At 30.2% G+C, this 22,932-nt stretch overlaps 2 protein-coding genes across 2 annotated transcripts in view; one reads left to right on the plus strand and one right to left on the minus strand.

Annotated features, from left to right (window-relative positions):
* LOC117176339 (jerky protein homolog-like) overlaps positions 1-12,633 on the plus strand; it is a 16,636-nt gene extending 4,003 nt beyond the window's left edge. The window contains exons 2-3 of the mRNA XM_033366578.1: positions 9,667-10,127; positions 10,206-12,633. Of these exons, the coding sequence (XP_033222469.1) occupies positions 9,667-10,127; positions 10,206-12,123 (2,379 nt within the window). The 3' untranslated portion in view covers positions 12,124-12,633. The remainder of the gene's footprint in view (positions 1-9,666; positions 10,128-10,205) is intronic.
* Positions 12,634-20,095: 7,462 nt separating this feature from the next.
* LOC117176341 (jerky protein homolog-like) overlaps positions 20,096-22,932 on the minus strand; it is an 8,665-nt gene continuing 5,828 nt past the window's right edge. Inside the window, exons 2-3 of the mRNA XM_033366580.1 lie at positions 22,046-22,506; positions 20,096-21,969 (exon numbers count right to left, since the gene is read on the minus strand). Of these exons, the coding sequence (XP_033222471.1) occupies positions 20,583-21,969; positions 22,046-22,506 (1,848 nt within the window). The 3' untranslated portion in view covers positions 20,096-20,582. The remainder of the gene's footprint in view (positions 21,970-22,045; positions 22,507-22,932) is intronic.

The raw sequence follows: 22,932 nt of genomic DNA on the forward strand, positions 1-22,932 counted from the left end.
CGGATGAGATAGGCTAATGAAACTTTTTTTAGTGTCTTTGGACATCAAATAGACCCATTCTGAAGTATAAAATTTTAGGTCTGGATTTTAGGGAATTTTTTGTATTTTTTTTTCGATTTTGAAATATTTTGGGGGTTGAAAACGGGGTTCTCCGGATGAGATAGGGTAATGAAACTTTTTTTAGTCTCTTTGGACATCAGATGGAAACATTCTGATGCATAACATTTTAGGTGTGGATTTTAGAGAATTTTTTGTAATTTTTTTTCGATTTTTGAATATTTTGGGGGTTAAAAACGGGGTGTTGCGGATGAGATAGGCTAATGAAACTTTTTTTAGTGTTAAAGGATTTTTCTCGATTTTTCGCTATGTTAGGGGTTGAAAACGAGGGTGTTCCGGATGAGATAGGGAGTTGGAACTTTTACAGGTGCCTTTGGTCATCAAATAGACCTATTTAAAACTTTCAAATTTTAGGTCTCGCATAAAAAAATTTCTTGTCAATTCTTTTTTTTAAAACGTTGCAACCTTCAGCAAGGTGTTTTTCAATGACTTTACAAAGATTTTAAACTATTTAAAATGTTTTCACAAAGACGACTTGTGTTTAGAGTTCTAATTTAAATACGTCTGTTTTAGTACAAAATTAATCTTTTTTGGGTAAAAATGCAACTATTTGATAAAGAATTTAACTATTTTGTTAAAAATTCATCATTTTTTGTTGAAAAAATTCGTCTTTTTAGATTGAAAATTAAATTTTTTTCGTAGAAACTTATTTTTTTGTTACAAAAATTCAATTTTTGATGTTACTGAGTTAACTGGAATTTTTTTTTTTATAAAAACTGAACTTTTTTTGTAAGAAAAACTTCTTCTGCTTTAAGATAAATTTGATCGTGAAAACTCGACTAAAATCTTTTTCAACCGAAATTTCAACTATTTTTTTTGAAAATTTATCTTTTTGATTTAAAACTTCATCTGTTATAGAAGAAATTTCATTTTTTTAAATGAAAATGCAACTTTTTAGTTAAAAATTGTTTTTCTTTGCTTGATAATTCAACTAGTTTGTTTAAAACATTTGTTTGAATCGCTGTCTTAAGAAATCACTTTTTTTGTTAAAGATTTATATTTTTAGTTGAAAAGTCATCTCGTTGGTTAAAAGTATAATTATCTTGTTGAAAATTAATCTTTTTTAATTGAAAATTCAACTAATTGGGTCAAAGTTGAACTGCATTGTGAAATATTACTTTATTGAAGGCTTATGTCTTGTTGAAAATACTTCTTTTTTTTGTTTAGAATTAATTTTTTAACAGAAAATGTAACTTCCATTTTTTTAAGATCGATATTTTTAGTTAAAAATTCACGTTCTTTGTTGTTGTAGAATATAATTTTTTAGTTTGAAATTTCCTTTTTTTAAATAAAAAATCAATCAGTTTCGTGGGAAATTAATTTTTTGTTGAACAGTCATATTTTTTGTTTAAAAATTGAATTTTTGTAAATAAAATTTGTCTTCTGGTTTGGAGGCTCAATAATTTAGATAAACTTTGATTTATTTTTTGGGTGAAAAATCTTTATTTGTCGGAAATTCGTCTTTTTGGTTTAAAAATTCTTTTCTTTTGTTGTATAAGTTTCATTCTTTTTTGAATAAAATATAAAATATGACACTTTTTCGTTGGCAATTTGTCTTTTTAGGTTGAATATTCAACTATTATATTAAAAAATCTAGTATTTTGTTAAAGAGTTATCTTTTAAAATAGAAAAAACTTTTTTTTTTTGTTTGAAATAAATTAATACATTTGAAAATTTAAAATTTGTATATGAAACACTGTTTTATTCCGATTGTAAAGTATTCTATGGTAAAAATATCAAAAGATTAAAATGCTGGTATAACAAACGGTGATTTAATTATTTGGCGTAAAAAAATTAGATGTGTTGAAACTTGATTTCTTGACCTGGAATTTTGTAAAAGACAGTGAAAGAAAGGTTTTTTCAGTTTTAAACCTTTAACACTGAAGCTTAAAAAGTCTCTCTTGTATTTAATTAAACAATTTTGGGTTAAAATAAATTTTTTATTTCGAACTTTTATCAATTGTACAGTTTTACGATTTCTGGTTCAGAAATATAAATCCTCACTGTCATTTCCAATCAAGATGTAACGATTTAGAATTTTATTTAAAACTAAATACTTTTTGATCAAGTAGTTGGAAATGAACAACTGTTCCATTGTTATTTATACACAAAAATTGAGCAATTCAACTTACATATTAATTATTTTAAAAAAGGAGAAAATTAAAATGCTAATGCTCGAAGTTTAATAACCGCAAGGCGGAAATGGTGATAGTATCAGGATATCCAGGATATGCAATGAACGTCCCTAAAGTACCCTATTTTTATGATTTTGTCCCTAAGTGACCGTATTTGTAGCCCATAATGAAATTTAAAAAAAAATGATAAAAAGATAAACGCTTCCAAGAGTCAGGCATTTTGAAAAAATAACAAAAATCAGGACATTTTTGTAAGAAGTAACACTAAAAAATAATCGGAGTCACTATTAGTCACTTTTTTCTCAAATCACGTTTCAGTCACTGTTTTCAATAAATTAATTCATGGGTTTATCATTATTTAGTTCAGGTCTATACCTATTTCTGAGTTGTCATGAATCCTTTTGAAAAAGTTCAGGCTACTTTGAACCGAGAAATGTTTAATAGATTTCAATAATTCGAGGCGAATTTGAAGATTTTAGTGTATTTTTAAACTTCTAAGGAATTTCCAAGAGCTTCGAATTTCAAATATTTTAGGGAATTTTAAAAGATTTCAAGGAATTATTAATTTATTTAATTAATTTGAAGGATTTCAAAGCGTTTAAAATATTTGAGGATAATGCATTTTCTAGAATATCGGAAACTTTGAAAGGATTTTATAGGACCTAAAAGGTTTTAAAATATTTTAAAAGATTTCCGAGGATTTTATTGATTTTAAGGGATTTTAAAGCTCTCAATGCATTCCAACACATTTTCCAAGATTTCAGGAAATATCTTACAATTTCACGGGATTTTATAATATTTCAGTGGATTTCAAAAAAAAATTCAGTCACGAGAATTGAATTAGGCTCAATTCTTAAAAAGTCTTTAGAATTCTTTCAAGAAATTTTCATTCACTTGAATTCTTCTAAATTGGCTCAATTTTACTTAATTCAATGGATTTAAAAAAAGTTTTTGTTTGAAAATTTTTTCAGATTCCTAGGCATTATCAACAGCTTTAAAACATTTAAGAAGATTTTAAAGGGTTTTTAATATTTTAGGTTGTTTGATAAGATTACAAATAATTTTGCAATCGATTTCAGTAATTTAATGGAATTTTAAAGGATTTGAAATATTGAACTGTATTGTAAAAGATTGCCAGGTATTTTCGAGAGCTTTAATATGTTTCATGGGATTTAAAAAGATATCAAAGGTTTTAAAATATTGTAGGAAATTTTAAATAGTGTCCAGAATTTTTTTATTTCAATAGTTTTAAGTGATTTTGAAGACGGAAATATTTTAAGATATTTAAGAAAATTTCAAGCCATTTTCAAGAGATTTAAACAATTTTAAGGGATTTCCAAAGGTTTTAATAATTTGAAGGAATTTTACCAAATTCTCATGCGGTTGGGGAGAATTTAGAAAGATATAGAATGATTTCATGGGAACTAAAAGTTTTAAGCTATTTTAAAAGATTCCAAAGGGTTTTTAAGATTTCCGTGGATTTCAAGGACCAAATTTCAAAAACCCCCCAGGTATTTTAATACCTTCGTCAGGAATTCAAAAAGTATCATCAGATTTCATTTAATTTTAAAGGATTTTATCAAATTTAATGGATTTTGAAGAATTTATTCAAAATAAGTGAGCGGTTTCGTAGGATTTCAAAAGTTTTAAAATATTTTTTGGAATTTGCGCTGAATTCTTTTAAATCCTTGTAAATTCTTCTAAATTTATTCAATTTTACTCCATTCAGTGTATTAAAAAAAAGTTTTTGTTCAATTAATCATGAAGTCTTTAAAACTCGCCTTAAATTCTTAGACATGCTGTTAAATTCTTTTAAATTCTCCTTAATTTTTCTAAACTCATTTCAAACCTAGTCAATTCAATTGATTTTTTCATATTTTTAAATTGTTTTTAATTCACTTGGTTGTTTTTAAAAATTAATTTTGATTTTTTTTTATGAATTTAACCAAATTCTGCTCGTTTTCCTTAAATTCTTATAATTCACTCAATTTTTATTGCAGTAAATGGATTGTTTTGAGTTAAAAATTTCCGCCCAATTCAGTTAAATTCTTTTAGAATTTAACTTCGATTGTTTTGTAGTCATTAGTCACTTATTTGGTTAAAAATTAGTTGGGTTTCAAAGAATTGAAAAGATTTGAAATTATTTTTTGGAACTCACCTTGAATTCTTTTAAGTTTTTGGGAATTCTCTTGAATTTGTTTAATTTACTTGAATTCTTTTACATTGACTCAATTCTACTTAATTCAATGGATACAAAATTTTTTTGAATTCAATTCAGTTTTCTCGTATTTTAAAATTGTTTCCAATTTAGCTAAACTCATTTGAATTTAATTCAAACTGTTTTGAAGTCTTGTGGATTTGTCCTGAATTTGTTATCCCCTTTAACACGAAAAAATTACCCTATGAGTGTTACTCCGAATTTCCTGTACAGACATTTTCAGCTGGTTATAATTTCAAACCTGCTGAAATACTGAATATTTAGTTTACTCTTATCTCAGACAAACAGAATGCTCATCATTATTGATTATTTAAACCAGATTTTTTTGTGACCTTTTTTTTAAATATTAAAAAAAAAATTTTAAGATCCACCCTAAAATTAATATGTATTTAATTAAATTCAAACCTGACTTAACCCTACGAATATTTGTAAGTTTATGATGTGAAACGTCCTACTGAAATACTAAATCTAAATTAAATTAAAATCCAAATTAAAAATCCTTTTTAACGTCCAATAACCATATTGATTCAAACTTCGTTGTGGTCCAAATTTGGTCGTTGGATTCTTGTATTTTTTAACAGGAGTTTGCATGAATTTGATTTCGTTGTGATCCAAATTTTTGTTAGGTTTTTTTTTCATTTTTAAACATTTTTCGTAGATTTTTATTAAGACTCATTCTAAACTTACTATTTAAACCTCTGATGGCGCTCCGTTCTTAGTGCGCGGGTGTGTAGCCACCAATAATTTTTTCAGAGATAAAAATTGTTAAGGTACATATTTTTTAACTTTTCATGGGTGAAATGAAATCTCTAGAATTTTAGGAATACAGCCTTATAAGTTTGGTATTGATACTTCAATCAGGAAAAAGACAGTAAAATTTTAAACAAAATAAATTTTCAAAAATGATCGAAATGGTAAAAATCGCGTTTTGTACGGTTAGATCCTTAGAATTGGATGAAGTTACAAAAATCATAGTGATTCATAAACTGTACATGTCCACCTACAAGGTGTATTATCCGTTTTTATGTCATAAAGAAAAGTATAATTATTTTTCAATCGGAAAATTTTGAATAGATAGTCACAACCCGGTAAGAAAAGGAAAATAGAGAAAAATAAATATTTTCAGACTTAAACGAAAGAGTGAGTATTATTTATTTTTTTTTTGTAATGTGCTAATTTTCCTTCGAGAGAAGTGCCCAGCGAAAGAATAGGTTTATCTTCGAAATTATTTCTTTTCTGTTTCCTTAACGATTGACGTGTGTGTTGTATTCCAAGCAGGCGAACATATTTTCCACTTTTTTAATTCCTCTTAATCCAATCAGTAGACACACCTCTCATGGTTATTTCTGCTGCATTTTCGACTAATTTATTTCCTTCTAATTTGTCCACCAAATATGTGCACATGCATAGTTTCTATTTGTTTTCGTGTAATAGATGTTTGGAAATTTCAATTTTTTTCTGCCATAACGGTGGAGTAATTTTAATTATAATATTTTATATTGTTTGAACAAATTATAGATTTAATAATATAATAAATAATAATAAATTGATTTCATAATGTTGTGTGAGGTAAACAAAATTTATTTAGCTTTAAACAGAATTATAAAAATATTCTTTGACAATACTACAAATTATTTCTATTAACATAATTATTTTATATTTACAACTGAATTTTTTAATAGATTAAAAGGACTAGGTTTTGCGTTTTCAAAGTGACATTCTCTTCCTTTCTATTCGTTCCTTTGCATTCCTTCAATTTTTAATTCCTCTCAATACGCTTCCATTAAATTTTTCTAAGTCGATTAAAAAGAATAGATTTTTCAGATTCTGAATTTTTCTGAATTCTTCTTTTCTTACCGGGAACACACCTATGTATGACAAGTATGCCCTCTTTTCCCCCAATTTACCGACCCCTACATCTACTCCCCCCCTTCATAACTTTTTCACAATTTCCGTTTTTATACTACCTCTGAGTGGATGCACACCCAGGGCATCAGGGGATCAGACGCTTAATTAAATTATATACTTATTGACTATTTGGAATGTTGGTCTACCATTTTGCCACCTGGTGCTAAAAACTGGAACTATAAAGAGTAGATACAATTTAGAAGATGTATTTTAATTTTTGCATAAAAGTATTTTTACGATTGTTTTGTGATGTTTGAAACAATGATTGAATACTAAAATATTAGATTATGTACCTAGGCAGTAAAGTTGAAATTTATACGGGAATGCAGAATTTAACGTCCGCATCCGAATATAAAACAACTTTACTGCCGTGGTGCATACGATTATGATACTTTATCTGAAACAGGCAGAATAAGAGCTACTTTTCTGGAAAACGGCGCTTGATTATACCGCATACGTACACGTGTAGGGTGACGTTAGAAGTTGAAAATCCACTTCGCAGTTAAACTTAGGTTTTGTTCAAGATTTACATGCAATTTTACATGTTTTTTATTTATTCTATCATGTTTTATGTATTTATAATTTTAATAGCTTAATACTTCCTCAATCAGCTGCGACGTCAAAATATTGATTTCTTCAGCCGGTCTTTGGTCATTATGTTCTTATTTACACTGTTCGCCTGTTGCTGGCAGTGGGGTTAGTCACTCAAACACCTGTATATTTTTGTTTCGTTTAATTAATAAAATGACCGCGCTTTTTGGCATAAGCCTTGTTAAACGATGTAAATAATAGTGAATTATTTCTATTGTTTAACCCAGTGAAGTATTATCTATCAGAAAAGAATCAAAACTTGCAAATACAGTTCATTACTTTAATCTCAGTCGAAACAGGTTTAAAATGAAATGTTCTCACTCTTTTCTTTTACTTTTTTTTTCACTTCTCACTCACTTCTTCCTCCTTGCTGTCACTTTACGTGCCGCTCGTCACAGTGCAATAAAGTGCTATTTTACCGCCGCTCCGCGGGCAGATAAGATGCGCTTGTTCTAGTTTATTTCAGATAAACAAATTTTCATCAAAAACAATTCATTTTAGATAGAATGATAGATTTTATTTAGATATAAGTGAATGCACACATTTTTGTCAAAAAGGTTTTTAAAACAAAAAGCCATTATTTCACTATTTCATATAAGTTTCAATGCATTATAATCTTAAATAAACATTAATTAATGTATCTAGCGATAACTTTTATATAGATTATGCTAAGGATACGAATAATAGTAAATATAGTAATAAACATTGAAATTAAAATTTCAATTTTAAATCTTCGGTCATACGATCATTTATTAATAAAATTAGTTTATAACGACGTTTCGGCCACATTTTTGTGCCTTCTTCAGGTTTAAAACATTTTGTGTATTCTAAAATTAATAATATAATGGTAATTAATAAATAAATATTTAAAAGTCAAATTTCTTTTTTAAAAAAGTAATCGAAAATTTGTTTTAACAATGTACTTACAATTTGGGTCATAATAAAATTTTTTTTTGTTGATAAATATTAAATCCATATTTGAGTCAGTGTTTTTCCATTTTCCAATCGAAAAATATCATTTCATAATCACTATTTGTTTTAAAAAAAATTATTTTTAATTTCTGTAGTCACACTTAAATAATATGTAGATTATTAAAAAATTTTTAAATTCATTTTGAACACGTATTGTGGATAAACCAAGGTCTACAATACGTGTTCAAAATGAATTTTAAAATAAAAAATTTTCACACACAATTTTTTAATAATCTACATATTATTTAAGTATGACTACAGAAATTAAAAATAATTTTTTTAAAACAAATAGTGATTATGAAATGATATTTTTCGATTGGAAAATGGAAAAACACTGACTCAAATATGGATTTAATATTTATCAACAAACAAAAATTTTATTATGACCCAAATTGTAAGTACATTGTTAAAACAAATTTTCGATTACTTTTTAAAAAAAAAATTTGACTTTTAAATATTTATTTATTAATTACCATTATATTATTAATTTTAGAATACACAAAATGTTTTAAACCTGAAGAAGGCACAAAAATGTGGCCGAAACGTTGTTATAAACTAATTTTATTAATAAATGATCGTATGACCGAAGATTTAAAATTGAAATTTTATTTCAATGTTTATTACTCTATTTGATGGACGATCGATGAAAATTCCTCGTTGTTGGTTACACCTTCAACTATACTTTTAATAGTAAATATTCCATGTATACATTAATAAAAATTTACTTTGAGTTCATTTTCCCTTAAAAATAAGTCTACTTGAGTTTATAATCTGTTGCAAATAACAATAAGTAGTACGATAATTGTTTTTTTTAAACGTAAAATAGATCATAGTAAATGTTCCATATATGAATTAATAAAAATTTACTCTGAGTTTATTTTTCCTTCAAAATAAGTCCAATTATGTTTATAATCGGTTGAAAATCACAGTAAATAGTACAATAATTTTTTTGTGCAAAAAAATATTAACGTCACAAAATGTGGGTTTTCACTGTATAAGATATAAATTCCATATAAACACCTTTGTTTTCGATAAAGACTTATTTTTAGTATATAGTAAACACTTCAAATTTCGCGAAAAAGTCGTTCAAACACTTATATGCACAAATTGAAATGCATCTTTAAGGGCATGTGATACTTACAGTTTCCCCGGATTTTTTTCCACAAAAATTAAAATTATTAAATCTGAATTCGGAGATGCTATAAAATATAATAACGAACGTCTCCGGACTCTTTTTAAGGGATAATAACAAACAAAATTTATTGTGCTAAATAACAATTTTATGCATATGCATTATTTTGAGGTTACGTCGTTTTTCATATCTGCCTTTCCGATAATCTGGAAATTATTTAGGAAATAAACTTTTTTGATTGCCTGCAAACAAGGTTAGTTCCGTTAGCAATATCAAAAATTTGTTGATAAAAAAAAACACAAAAGAAGTGTGCGAGGACGTCCATTAGCATGTTCGCTATCATTTCCCAGATTTTGAAGGCAAAATATTTATTATTCTAGAAAAAAGCCGGGGGAACCTAAAACTGGTAAAATCGACAATTTTCTAAGTATCACATGCCCTTAAAACCGTTCCTATTCCTTCTAGTTCAGATTTTTGTCACCAGGTGGCGAATCGGAGTTTAACCATTCCCAATATTTTAGGAGTATTTTTCAGTTTCTTATTTCGGACGTCATAAAATACTAAGATCTTTTTGAAAAATGTTATTTTTATAGGCAAGCAATGGATGGCTCTATTGTTTCAAGAATCGATACGGCATTCGACTAAAAGAAGAGAAATCGTCTAGCGATCCTTCAGGTGCTGCAGAATTTTCACCAATTTTGAAAAAAAAAATTGAATCCGAAAATTTAAAGCTAGACAACATTTACAATGCAGACGAATGCGGAATTCACTGGCGACTATTGACGGGATGTACTCTTCATCTACATATAGATGAAGAAGAAGCTTTAGAGAGAGAAGAGTGCAATGATCGTATCACGGCTTTATTTTGTGCTAATGTCTCTGGAAGCCATCGAATTCCACTTCTGTTAATTGGGAAATCTGAAACTCCGACATGTCTCGAGAATCTAATAACCACAAATTCAGAAGATCAACGCTTTAAAAACTTGGACAGTCTCGGGGTCCTCTACACACACCAGGACAGTGCATGGATGGACAAGTCTATATTCTTGCTATGGTAATTTATATTATACACTCAAGTATATTTCAAATGGAAAAATTTACCTTTTTATAATAACTATATATGTTTTTGCAGGTATAAGGATATGTTTATTCCGCGTGTTTTGGAACGTCAAAGACAGGATGCAAAAGCGGGAAAGGTTCTTTTGCTCCTTGACAATGCTCCATGCCATTCGACTTTGGATGAGCTCAACGCGATCAACGAAAACTTTGAAGTTTTATATTTACCTCCGAATGTTCCAGCTTCGAATCAACCCACGGCTCAAGGAATAATCTCGACGACGAAAAAACTCTACAAAAAAGAATTAATGAGACGTTTATTGCTCAGTGAGGAATCAGAAGGAGCTGTTGAGTTTTTAAAAGAATTGGACCTGCCGGATTGCTTTGGAATGCTCAGCCTCGCCTGGGATTCTCTAGAAACAGTTACTCTCCAAAAAGCATGGAAACTGCTCTTAGGAGACTTACTTTTTCGTCAGTCGGTTCATCGACAAGAGAACAATATAAAACAAGAAGAAGATCCTCTATTCATAGTTGATGCAGTTCTCAGCGATTGGGATTCCCCAACTGATTTGATTACCTTTTCTCGTGAAATTTGCGATCAAGTTTCTGAATTGTTGTCAGGAAGAGATTATTCAGTAGAAAAATCAAGAGAATATCTCCTGAGATGGTGGGAGTATGATGATATTGATTGCGGTTGGGAGTCACTATCAGACAGTGAAATTGTAAGCCTTGTTACAACTCGCAAACGCGAGTCGGAAAGTATAAATAAAATGAAAAACAGCGAAAATACATTTAACAATCCTAATTCTGTAAATTTGGTTCCGAATAGTAAACGTGGATCTGAAATTATAACTGAAATCGAAAATAGCAAAACTGTACTTGAAGATCCTGTTTTTGTCAACTTTGATACAGATGGTAGACGCGAACCTAAAATTGAAAAAAGCGAAGCTATGCTTGAAGATCCTGTTTTTGTCAACTTCGTTACAAATGGTAGAAGCGAGCCGGAAATTGTACCTAAAATTGAAAACAGTGAAACTATTCTTGGAGATCCTGTTCCTGTAAGTCTTATTACAACTGGGGTTCGTAGATCTGAAATTGTAACTGAAATCGAAAAGAATAAAACTGTACTTGAAGATCCTGTTTTTGTCAACTTTCGTACTAATGGTAGACGCGATTCTGAAATTATATCTGAAATCGAAAAAAGCAAAACTATGTTTGAAGATCCTGTTTTTGTCAACTTTGTTACAAATGGTAGAAGCGAGCCTGAAATTGTACCTAAAATTGAAAATAGTGAAACTATTCTTGGAGATCCTGTTCCTGTAAGTCTTATTACAACTGGGGTTCGTAGATCTGAAATTGTAACTGAAATCGAAAAGAATAAAACTGTACTTGAAGATCCTGTTTTTGTCAACTTTGGTACTAATGGTAGACGCGAGTCTGAAATTATATCTGAAATCGAAAAAAGCAAAACTATGGTTGAAGATCCTGTTTTTGTCAACTTTGTTACAAATGGTAGACGTGAGCCTGAAATATTACCTAAAGTCAAAAACACCGAAACTGTACTTGAAGATCCTGTTCTTGCAAACGTTCTTACAAATGGTAGACGTGGATCTGAAATTGTAAATCAAATCGAACAGAGCGAAGCTTTACTTGAAGATCCTGTTTTTGTCAACTTTGATACAAATTGTAGACATGAGCCTGAAATTGTTCCTAAAATCGTTCCTAAAATCGAAAAGAGCGATGAGGTACTTGAAGATCCTGTTTTTGACAACTTTGTTACAAATGTTAGTCGCGAGTTTGAAATTGAAAACAGTGAATCTGTGTTAGACAAACCTGAAAGTATGGAAATAACTTCGTCGTCTGAAGCTTTTGGCTACCTGTTGAAGTTTAAAAATTGGGCCAAATCGCGAAGAGACTGTTTACCGAAATACCTTGATTACATTAGAGAATTAGAGACCTGGGCAACCGAACCTACGGTATGTACATGGACATAAGAATAAGAGGGAACTGGGCATGTCGTAGCGGGGTTAAAACAACGAGCGGAGCGGCGTACCAAAAATTAATTTATAATAATTCCATCTCATCATAGTTTAAGGTTCACGGAATAATTTAAAATTAAAAAAAAAAATGTTTAGTCAAATGTACTAAAAATTGAACATTTATTTACTTACCCTATGTTGATACTCATTTAGGGCTCTCTAATTATGACAATTCAAGGTTTTTTGTAATTGGACGATTATTAAATTTACGAATTTATTTCCCTAGCATAATTTCGGGTTCGTTTCGGTTTTGCCGAACATGATGTTTTTTTTTTTTTTTAATTTTTAATCCAAATTTGACAGAAATGAAATTTACAAATTTTACTTGGATAATTTCAGGCTCATTTAGGGTTCCTGAAATATCTTCGACCGGAAGTCGTCCGATTTATTGTTGTTACAATATTTGGTGTTGAGCTAATTGAACGTTATAAAAATACATGAACAAAATAATAAAATTCATTCTTTTTCGTCACATAATTTAAGGTATATTTAGAGCTCTCCGAGGGCAGCTTATTTATATTGTACATAAGACTGTAGTTCAAATGATAATTATAAATTTAGTTATATATAAATTATGTACTTCAATAAATGTTGATTTTTTGGTATTCACTTGGAATTTTGTCTTAAATCTGCATAAGTGGATGTTTTAAAGTTTTGCTTCAAGTTTAAATTATCATTTATTTTGCTGGGAGAAAAACAGGAATTTTATTAACCCTCAAGTCGCACACTGGTGCGAATTCGCACTCGAAGTTTTGTCATTTTGTTGGAATTTACGCAAACACAGCTGCAGCGGATTATCCTCAAATATATTAAATATATATGTTAAACATGTGTGATATATGCTAGTTGTTTATTATATGTTCAATATATTAAATAATTAATATTAACATTGCAAACAAATTAATTCGCACCAGTGTACCGTTCAAGTATGCTGGGTTGGAGTGTAACGTTTGAGGGTTAAGGATCTGGAATTTTTAAAAATATTTATTTTACATGTTACGAAAGTTTTAAAATATATGTACACTTTCAATTATTATTTACCACTTCAGTATGTGATTTAAGAGAAGTTTTTCAGCACGTGCGAATAAATTATTATTTTATTTAATTAATTCTTTAAAAATTCTAGAGTTAATATGTCAATCAGAAAAGATTAACTTTCAACAATCAACGAACAAAATTTTCAACAAATGAGACGCCAGGATGGCTGTTTTTATCGAGGAAAAAAGTTCCCGGTCATTTCCTTGTTTTTTCCCAGTTAGCGAACATTTTTCACGGTCGTTGGAGAATTAGAACTCATAAACGGAAGATTTTTGTATTCAATTAAATGTCTAAATTTATGGAAATTTACGGTAATTTATGGTATATATATGGTATACAGCTGAATATGGTAAATTACCCAAAATTCAATTTCAAACATTTTAATATATTTCCGGAAATTTTTGATAATTCCGTTGTAGCCATTTGTTGATTTGTTTTAAGAGAGTTCGGATTACTGCCGTTGAATGGTGGAAAACATTACCACAAAACTGGATTACATTTGAAAAAATGACACCAATATTTAGGTTCACTGAATCACTAGATTTATTTAACAGTTATTATTTTGATTTATTCACATGTGCTTTAACTAATCACAAAACATGTCGCATTGCAAGTTTTCGGTTGTTTAAGTCTTTTACTTATTAAAAACAATCACAAAATTATCTAAGTTCAAAGTCGTGCTATCGAATTAATAGACAAACAAAATCTGCCCTTTTTTAGCTGTGCATGCTTTTTTATAATCTGCAAATGGGAGGAGACTTATTCCCTCTCTTCGGCCAAGAACCAATTACATTGCTGATGTCATGGAATTTTCCTATAAACAATTCCAATAAGAAAGTAGGTCACTTCGCTCCGCCTACAGGATATGAGTCATAAAATGAGTCACTTGATGATTGACACATGTAAACAAACAAAAGTATAAACAAGTCCAAAGTTTATTTTACATCCGGCCTAACTGGCGCCACACACTCATTAATGATACTAAATTTAGACCTATGACTCACTAAGTAAATAAACACTTCACTTTAAGACGCAATTTATTATGTACTGCGTAGAAATCCAAATAAACTCAATCTATCTTTAGAACAAAGAGAGAGAGAGAGAGCATCGCATTACGTATAATCATCTTATATCATTAGTAGTCTGCATTTTACCCAGGCTTATATACAAGGTTTCTAATAATTGAAACATCTTTTCACGTTTTCGTATTTACGCGTTACCTAAGATTCAAATTGAATCTGGAGTTTCTTGCCGTGCTCCCTAGAGTGCGTTGACAAACATTTTAATTCGCAAACAGGCCACACCGTGACAGTAACTTACCATAAATTGTCAAAAATTCAATTGAAAAGTATCTATAAGTTTCCAGAAATTTATGCAGATTTTGGTCATTTATGTTCATTTTACAAGACAATGGTAAATTATCAGAAATTTTATTTTAAACATTTTTATAAATTTTTGATAATTTATGGTAACATTACAGGTAATTTATGGTGACTTACCATACATTTCCCAAATTCAATTAAAAAATATCTATAACTTTCCGGAAATTTTCGATAATTTATTTTAATTTTACACATGTATATATGGCAACTTACCATAATTTACCGAAATTCAATTTTAAACATTTATATACGTTTCCGGAAATATACAATATTATCTGAAATGAAAAATGTAATAAAGATTGTGTCTACAGTCAAAATCTGATAGAACATTATGTAGACTTCAATCACCAGCTAACTTCATTTCGTGGACAACTGAGAGGAAGACAATGGACCAAGGATGGGTAAGTAAAATACCATAGGTAATTTACGTATTTTTTTACAGTAAATTACTAGGTATTTTACATTCCTAGTTTCTTACACGATGTAAATTACGCGTATATGCGACATTGTGTTCTGCTGTTCCCGTTTCCCTCCACAAATATAACATTTAAAACTTGTTTCCCATTACAAACATTTTACGTGAAATAAATTTAAAAATTCACATAGATACATAAGTTTATGATAACGAAGTTGTTTTATCAATGTATGTCTTATTAGGTACCATTTTTTGACAAAATTGAATATAAAAACATATGAACAGCTTCTAAGGAATTAAATATTAAATTGATCAATATTTCATTATAATAATGTTTTTCCGTTGAGTGGAAAATCTAGAATGAGATAATGCATAGCGTCGTTCTATGAACTAAAACTCTAAGGCGCTAAGACCTTTTTACCAAATACTTTCAGAACTAGTAAATTCTCTGGCGGGAAGATTCAAATGGCTTTAATATGGAATTGATTATGAATGTATAGAATCAATAAATATTAAGTAATTATTATTTTACACGAATTTTACGAATACTATAAGTTTATTGCGGCTTAGCAAACATGTGTGTGAGTATTTTAGACGAATTTAACTACATTAAGACTTTCATCCAAGATACTGCTCAGTTAACTGTCCAAAATAGGTTTTGAGTTTAGGAACTTGAGATCTTGGGCTATTTTTAGAATCGTTACGCGCGCCCCAGGCAACATAGAAATTTACGAATTATTGTTTACTTAAATTAATAATCGTAAGGGAGGCGGTATTCCTACAAAATTTAACTCTACATCTAAATACTTCAAATTGCTAATTATACATGCGAGAACGCTTTACGATCATATTTATTTTAAAAATTAATTATTTTAAATTTCAACTCAATATGTTTATCAATTAAAACTTTTAATGTCTTCAACCGTCTATTTCCATTTAGTAGAATTTCTACTGCTTTTTATCAAAATAATATAATTCATAGGCAGTAAATTTTAATTGCATAATGACTAATTTTTTCCATAAAAGATGTCAGCTAAAAATATTTATTACAACACGATTCCATTTTAATTCAATTTAAAAGTAAATCTTATGCATCTACATATTTTCTTGGTGCGAAATTTATTCAAATAATTGATTCATTAATTGGAAATGATAAATTAAAATTCTCGATATAAGATTTCTATTTTATATTTTTAAGTATTTAATATTTACCGACTTAGTATCGGCTAATTGATGGACTTGTTCGACGGGTGAAGATTGCAGGGGCAAAGTAGTTGGTGGGTGCGATTTTTGGGTTGAGGGACATGGGGGGATCGGGCAATTTTCGCCGGGAGCGCCGTCTACAATTCGTTCCTCGAACTATACACGTGCCGCATCTAGGCTTATAATATCTTTGGTGCTTCGATATTAAGTGCTAAACTTACTTGTGTGTGTGTGTGTTAGGAACAAAACTAATCAAATAATTGTTTGTTGGTTACAAACAGCTCTTATTTGTTTAGAAACAAATAAGATGGACAAAGCCAAGTCCCGACTCTGAATTGTTCGACCTTACAGAAGTGTTTTCCGAATCTCAATACCAAACTTTTCAAATCTGCCGCGTCTACCACTAACTGCAATACACGAATATTGTTGTTTATTCCAGAATTCAAATAGAGAATAAACCATCCATGTTTCAACCATTCAACGACAGGTAACGGACCTAAACCTCAACAAATCAGTACAGAGTATTAACAGAAGAAATTCGATAGCAGAGTTTGGACGTAACAGCAATCATCAGTGTCCTTGAGGTGACGAGCAGGGTTGGGTACGTAATTTACTCCAGGTAATTTACGTGGATTTCTACAGTAATTTACCACGTAATTTACGTCCGAAGTTTGTGGACAGTTTTACAAAAAATTTACAAATTAAGGCAAGATGAATAGGCAAAGTTTCCTGAAAAAAAGAAATAAACAAATTTCAGTAAACATTTATCATTGATGACTACAATAATGTCAATAACATTATTCAATAATTAGTGGTTTGAAAGTAAAATGATATGATCTAGAAATATTTTATGAATAAAGAGTAATTGTATGACAAATTAAACTTTCATTACCGTAAATTAATTGATTAATTACGAGTATTGTATTATGGAAAAACGAAATTGAAATTATATTTAAATTTAAATTCTTATTAAAGTCCAACATCTGAACCTTAACAGTATAATTTTCTAAAAATGAAAAAAATGTAATTCACGGCAAAAGCAACTGTATTTAATATAGTTATAAAGATACCTTTTCATTGGTATTAACTTCGTGATAAAAAATATTTTTTTTAAATGAACTACTTACATCTACACGTCATTAATCTATTATAACCCAGTGGGCACAAAATTTAGCGACGTCTTCACGACATCATTACGACATCCTATGCCTATGTCGTTTCGGTGTCTTTGCGATATCATAAAGACATCGTCAGATCATACGACTTATTTACGATATCGTAGACACCTTAACGACATGGACATAGGATGTCGTAAGGTTGTCGTAAAGACGTCGCCAAATTTTGTGCCCACTGGGATCTTAAAAAATATTTGAACGTGTACTAATTTATAAACAATTCTTTCGAGTGTAGGTTAGAATATAATTGAACTATCATAATTAATATAATATATAATAATGATATAATATAATTGCAAAAATTAATAATAATTTCACACTATTTATATACCTATGACCTAGAAGGCGTTTATAACCACCGTTCGTCAATAGCTTATCGTAAAATAGGCACTTAGCTACCCTTTTGTCTATATTTTAAAATTTTGCTTTCACTTTCTCAAAACTGAGGGATTTCTATGGGTTATTTGGAATCCTCGTAGAAATCTTCTTTCTCGTGATGTTAACCGTTTTTTAATTTAATATCTAGGAACCTTAAATTAATTGAGGTTTGAACGAGGTTATGTCACGTGCTAGGAAATTCAAAAGTTCAAAACAGACAACCGCCATCTTATCCATTTAATTTACTGGTTTTCTACGCAAATTACTTCATTTAGGTAATTTACGTAAAAAGCCTCGAGCGACGCGTCACTTCGCAACCCTGGTGTCGAGACAAGATGTCAAGACTAAAAGTAAAGGGTTTATTTAGATTCTCATTTTTCGTATTATTCTTATCGAAGATATTAAATTTATGTAAAATTAGATATATAAGTTATTACATATATTTATTTACATTTAATTGCCAATTTTGAATCTTACTTTTAAACTTGGCGCGCAATATACTACTTGAGCTATTATGGATGCGCTTGAAGTCACCTTCAGCAAAAGTTAATGACATTTTTTAAATTTTTAACGCTGCAAAAAAAAGTATTGTGATTACTCCGTGAGTTTCTAATTTTGGTCCGCCAGGGATAGTAATGATTTCCTCAACAAAAGGTTTGATTTTTCATTCTCAAATACTTTGGAAAAAATATATATTGAGTCAGTGCCATACCTATCAAAAATATATTCAAAGTTGGATTTAACCAACACCTTTAAGTATTCTAATTTTCAATTATAATGGCCGTGAAATATGTTCACGAACCGGGTAAAAACAACGAAATACCTGGGAATTTTTTTCCTTGATTTAAACGGCCACACTGTCGTCTTATTTTTTGAAATTTTGCTGTTGAAAGTTTATCAGTTTTGGTAGACAGATTTACTAAAGAATTTTTTTAGAATTAATTCAAGTTTATTAATTTGTTTTTACTTATTATATGAATTATTAAATTTATTAACACATGTCAAACTTATCTTTAATCACAGACTGAAGTGATAAATATTAATCGAAAGTACGTATTTTAAAATTTCCGTCACACGTAAAATAAATATTTTTTAAAATCCAGATCCTAAATAAAATTCTCGGTTCTGTCCCATTAAAATAAATAAATAGTAATTTAAACTAGAAGCAAAAGTTCAAATATCTAATTATGTACCCAGGAAAAAAGAACGATAGAAAGCGAGTCGGTTTGATTTGCGTATCTGTCATTTGCAGGTTAAAAGAATAAAAATGCAATTGGTTGGCCACATTTTTAATCGGTCACCTGTGCGCGGTGCTTTAAATCTGCCATTCCACATTCGTCAAAATGCTGAGTGAATAGAGTTGAATAAGACTGAATAACCTGAAATAATTCTTATGAGCATTCTACTATTCATGAATGTGTATATAAATGGGTTGAGATTCAATATGAAATGTAGTTCTTAAAAGATCACACCCAATGGTAAAAATACGATGCGCACATAACAATTTTCAGGAAGCGTGAATCTGCCAATTGTAGGTTACCTCAGGCTGTGTTCAACTGAGTGGACTATGCAGATTAAAATTTTAAAGAATTGTTTCGAATGAGAAGTATGAGGTAATAAATTTGAATAGTACAATGCTGATTGATCAAAAATTACAGGAATTCAAATTAAATAATATTGTAATATATTATCATTGATGCGACAATTTATTTTTAAAGTCAATGATTATTTAGTTGTAATTCTCTTTTTAAAGTAGTTTTATTAGATTATCCTGCACAGGAATCATACGATTTACACTGAATTAAGGGCCAGTGACATAAGTTAAAACGTGAGTGTTAGTTTTTGTAAATTTAAGATTCATATATGGTAAATGTCAAATAAATAAATAAATTTTTAACATTCTGATGTGGTGTGATGCAAATATGTCAAAGAAATGTTCAGCAAAATCAATTAAAATGCCTAAAAATAAATAGTCTGTAAATGAAAATAGACTACATGTATGCCAGGATTTTCTTAAAAGTTTCCAATTGAACTATTTTTTAATAAATAATTTTAACTATTTAAATTAAATTTGTTTTATTTAAATTAATAATTTTTTATCGGAATTATCCTTCCTCTATCGGTTAATGCTGATTCATAATCGCTACTGAATGGGTCCGAGAAAAAATTACGTGGCCGATTAAAAAAGTTGATTTCTCATTCAAAACTCACTCTAGCCTATGGGCGACTATCTCGAATTCCAGTGACAGATACGCAATTCAGAAGACCTCAAAACCCATTCAGATGCAAGTGAATGGATTTTTGTTTCCTGGGTAGATTTAAGAGAAAATTCCAAATTTATACCAGAAAATCAAACTTTATTCAAGTATATAACTAATATATCATTGAAGTTATAGTTGATATTTCAACTAGAGTCTTATGTGCAATATACATATTTTGCCGTCGGAGAGCTCTCAATGCGCCGTGAATTATCAGATCAGAAATAATGGGTCTCAACAGTTTTCTTCACGTATTTTTTATAATGTTAAGCTATCTCAACACCAAGTATTACAAAAAAGAGGAAAAATTGGATAACTTTCGGTCGACGATATTTCAGGAAACCTAAACTTAATCTTTGCAAAATTTGTTTAAACATTCTTTTAAAACTTTTATGACCATGTTCAGGGAAGCTTGAATAAACCTGAAATTATGCATGGAAATAAATTTGTAAAATATCTATTTGGTAAAATTGTTTATATCATATTTAAAATTTTTACTTGATCATAATTAGAGAGCCGTAAATGAGTATTAACATATCAAATTATCCTTAGTTTTCTTTTGTTCCTATGTCCATGAACATACCTCATGTTCGGTTGTCAAGTTCTCTAATTCTCTAATGTAATCAAGGTGTTTCGGCAAGCAGTCTCTTCGCGATTTCACCCAATTTTTAAACTTCATGAGGTAGTTAAGAGCCTCTAACGACGACGTTATTTCCATAGGTTCAGGTTTCTTTAACACAGTTTTACCTTTCTCGATTTCAGATCCACGTTTACCATTTATAACAAAGTTGTCAAAAACAGGATCTTCCAGTACAGTTTCATTCATTTCGATTCCAGTTCCAATTTCAGATCCACGTATACCATTTTTAACAGGGCTTACAAGAACAGGATCTCTAAACATAGTTTCGCTGTTTTTGATTTTAGGTACAATTTCAGACTCGCTTCTCACATTTGTAACAAAGTTTACAATATCAAGATTTTCCAGTCTAGCTTCGCTGTTTTCGATTTTAGGTACAATTTCAGACTCGCGGTTACCATTTCTAACGAAGTTGACAAAAACAGGATCTTCAAGAACAGTTTTTCTCTTTTCGATTTCAGTTACAATTTCAGATTGACGTCCTATATTTGTAACAAGGCTTACAAAAACAGGATTTTCAAGAATTATTTCGCTGTTTGGTAAAATTTCAGACTTGCGTCTTCCACTTGCAACACAGTTTACAAAAACAGGATCTTCAAGCATAGTTTCGCTGTTTTTCATTTTAGTTACACTTCCAGGTTCACGTTTGCCACTTGTAACAAAGTTTACAATGTCACAGTCTGATAATGGCTCCCAACCGCAGTCATCATTCTCATTTTCAAGCCACCTAAATAGATGTTCTTTTGATTTTTCTATAGAATAATTTGGCCCTGATAATAGTTCCGAAACTTGATCGAAAATTTCATCAGATAAAGTAAACAAATCATTTGAAGATTCCAGTTCGCTCAGAACTGCATCATCTATGAATAGAGGATCTTCTTCTTGTTTTATGTCAGTCTCTTGCCGAGGAAACGACCGGCGAAGGAGTGAGTCGCCTAAGAGCTGTTTCCATGCTTTTTGAAGAGTAGTTGTTTCTAGAGAATTCCACGCGAGGCTGAGCATTCCAAAGCAATCCGGAAAGCCAAATTCTTTTAAAAACTCAACGGCTCTTTCTGATTCCTCAATGAACAATAAACGTCTCACCAATTCTTTCTTGTAGAGTTTTTTTGTCGTCGCAATTAATCCTTGAGCCATGGGTTGATTCGACGCTGGCACAATCGGAGGCAAATATACGACTTCAAAGTTTTCATTTATCGCGTTGAGTTCATCCAAACTCGGATGGCATGGAGCATTATCGAGAAGCAAAACAACTTTTCCCGCTATTGCATCCTGTCTTTGACGTTCCAAAACACGCGGAATAAACACTTCCTTATACCTAAAAAAAATAATAGTTATTAAAAAAAGGTCAATTATGCCATTTGAAATATACTTGAATGTGTAGTATAAATTACCATAGCAAGAATATAGATTTGTCCATCCATGCATTGTCCTGGTGTGTGTAGAGGACCCCGAGACTGTCCAAGTTTTTAAAGCGTTGATCTTCTGAATTTGTGGTTATTAGATTGTCGAGACATGTCGGAGTTTCAGATTTCCCAATTAACAAAAGTGGAATTCGATGGCTTCCAGAGACATTGGCACAAAATAAAGCCGTGACACGATCTTTGCACTCTTCTCTCTCTAAAGCTTCTTTTTCTTCTATACGTAGATGAAGAGTGCACCCCGTCAATAGTCGCCAGAGAATTCCTGATTCGTCTGCATTGTAAATGTTGTCTAGCTTTATATTTTCGGATTCAATTTTTGTTTTCAAAACTGGCAAAATTTCTGCAGCACCTAAAGGATCGTTACACGATTTCTCTCCTTTCATTCGAATACTGTACCGCCTCTTAAAACCATAGAGCCATCCACTGCTTGCCTATAAAAATAACATTTTTTCGAAAAGATCTCAGTATTTTACGGCGCCTGAAATCATAAACTTTAAAGTATTTGCAAAGTATTGGGATCTGAATTCTTGACGCGCTAGTGTCGCAAACTTGTGCAAAGATATTATTAACTTTGACTTGTAAAACTAGGTATCATTTTTGGATACGTGACAAAAAGCCCAAACGACAAAGCGCCCGTCCAATCAGTGGCTGCGAATCAGAGAGCGAGTAGGGGCGTGCTCATACTAGGCAGTCTGATAAGTCCCTGAAAAATGAAACACGGAGACGTTTTTTTGGCCAAAGTCTGTTTTATTATACAACATACTCTCCTTTTAGGTCGATACAGCGAGTCCAACGATTTTCTAACTTTTTGATACCGTCCGAAAAGTACTCTATCGGAAGGTCTCCAAAATACGCCT

Source organism: Belonocnema kinseyi, chromosome 7, assembly GCF_010883055.1.
Source record: "Belonocnema kinseyi isolate 2016_QV_RU_SX_M_011 chromosome 7, B_treatae_v1, whole genome shotgun sequence".
NCBI lineage: Eukaryota > Metazoa > Arthropoda > Insecta > Hymenoptera > Cynipidae > Belonocnema > Belonocnema kinseyi.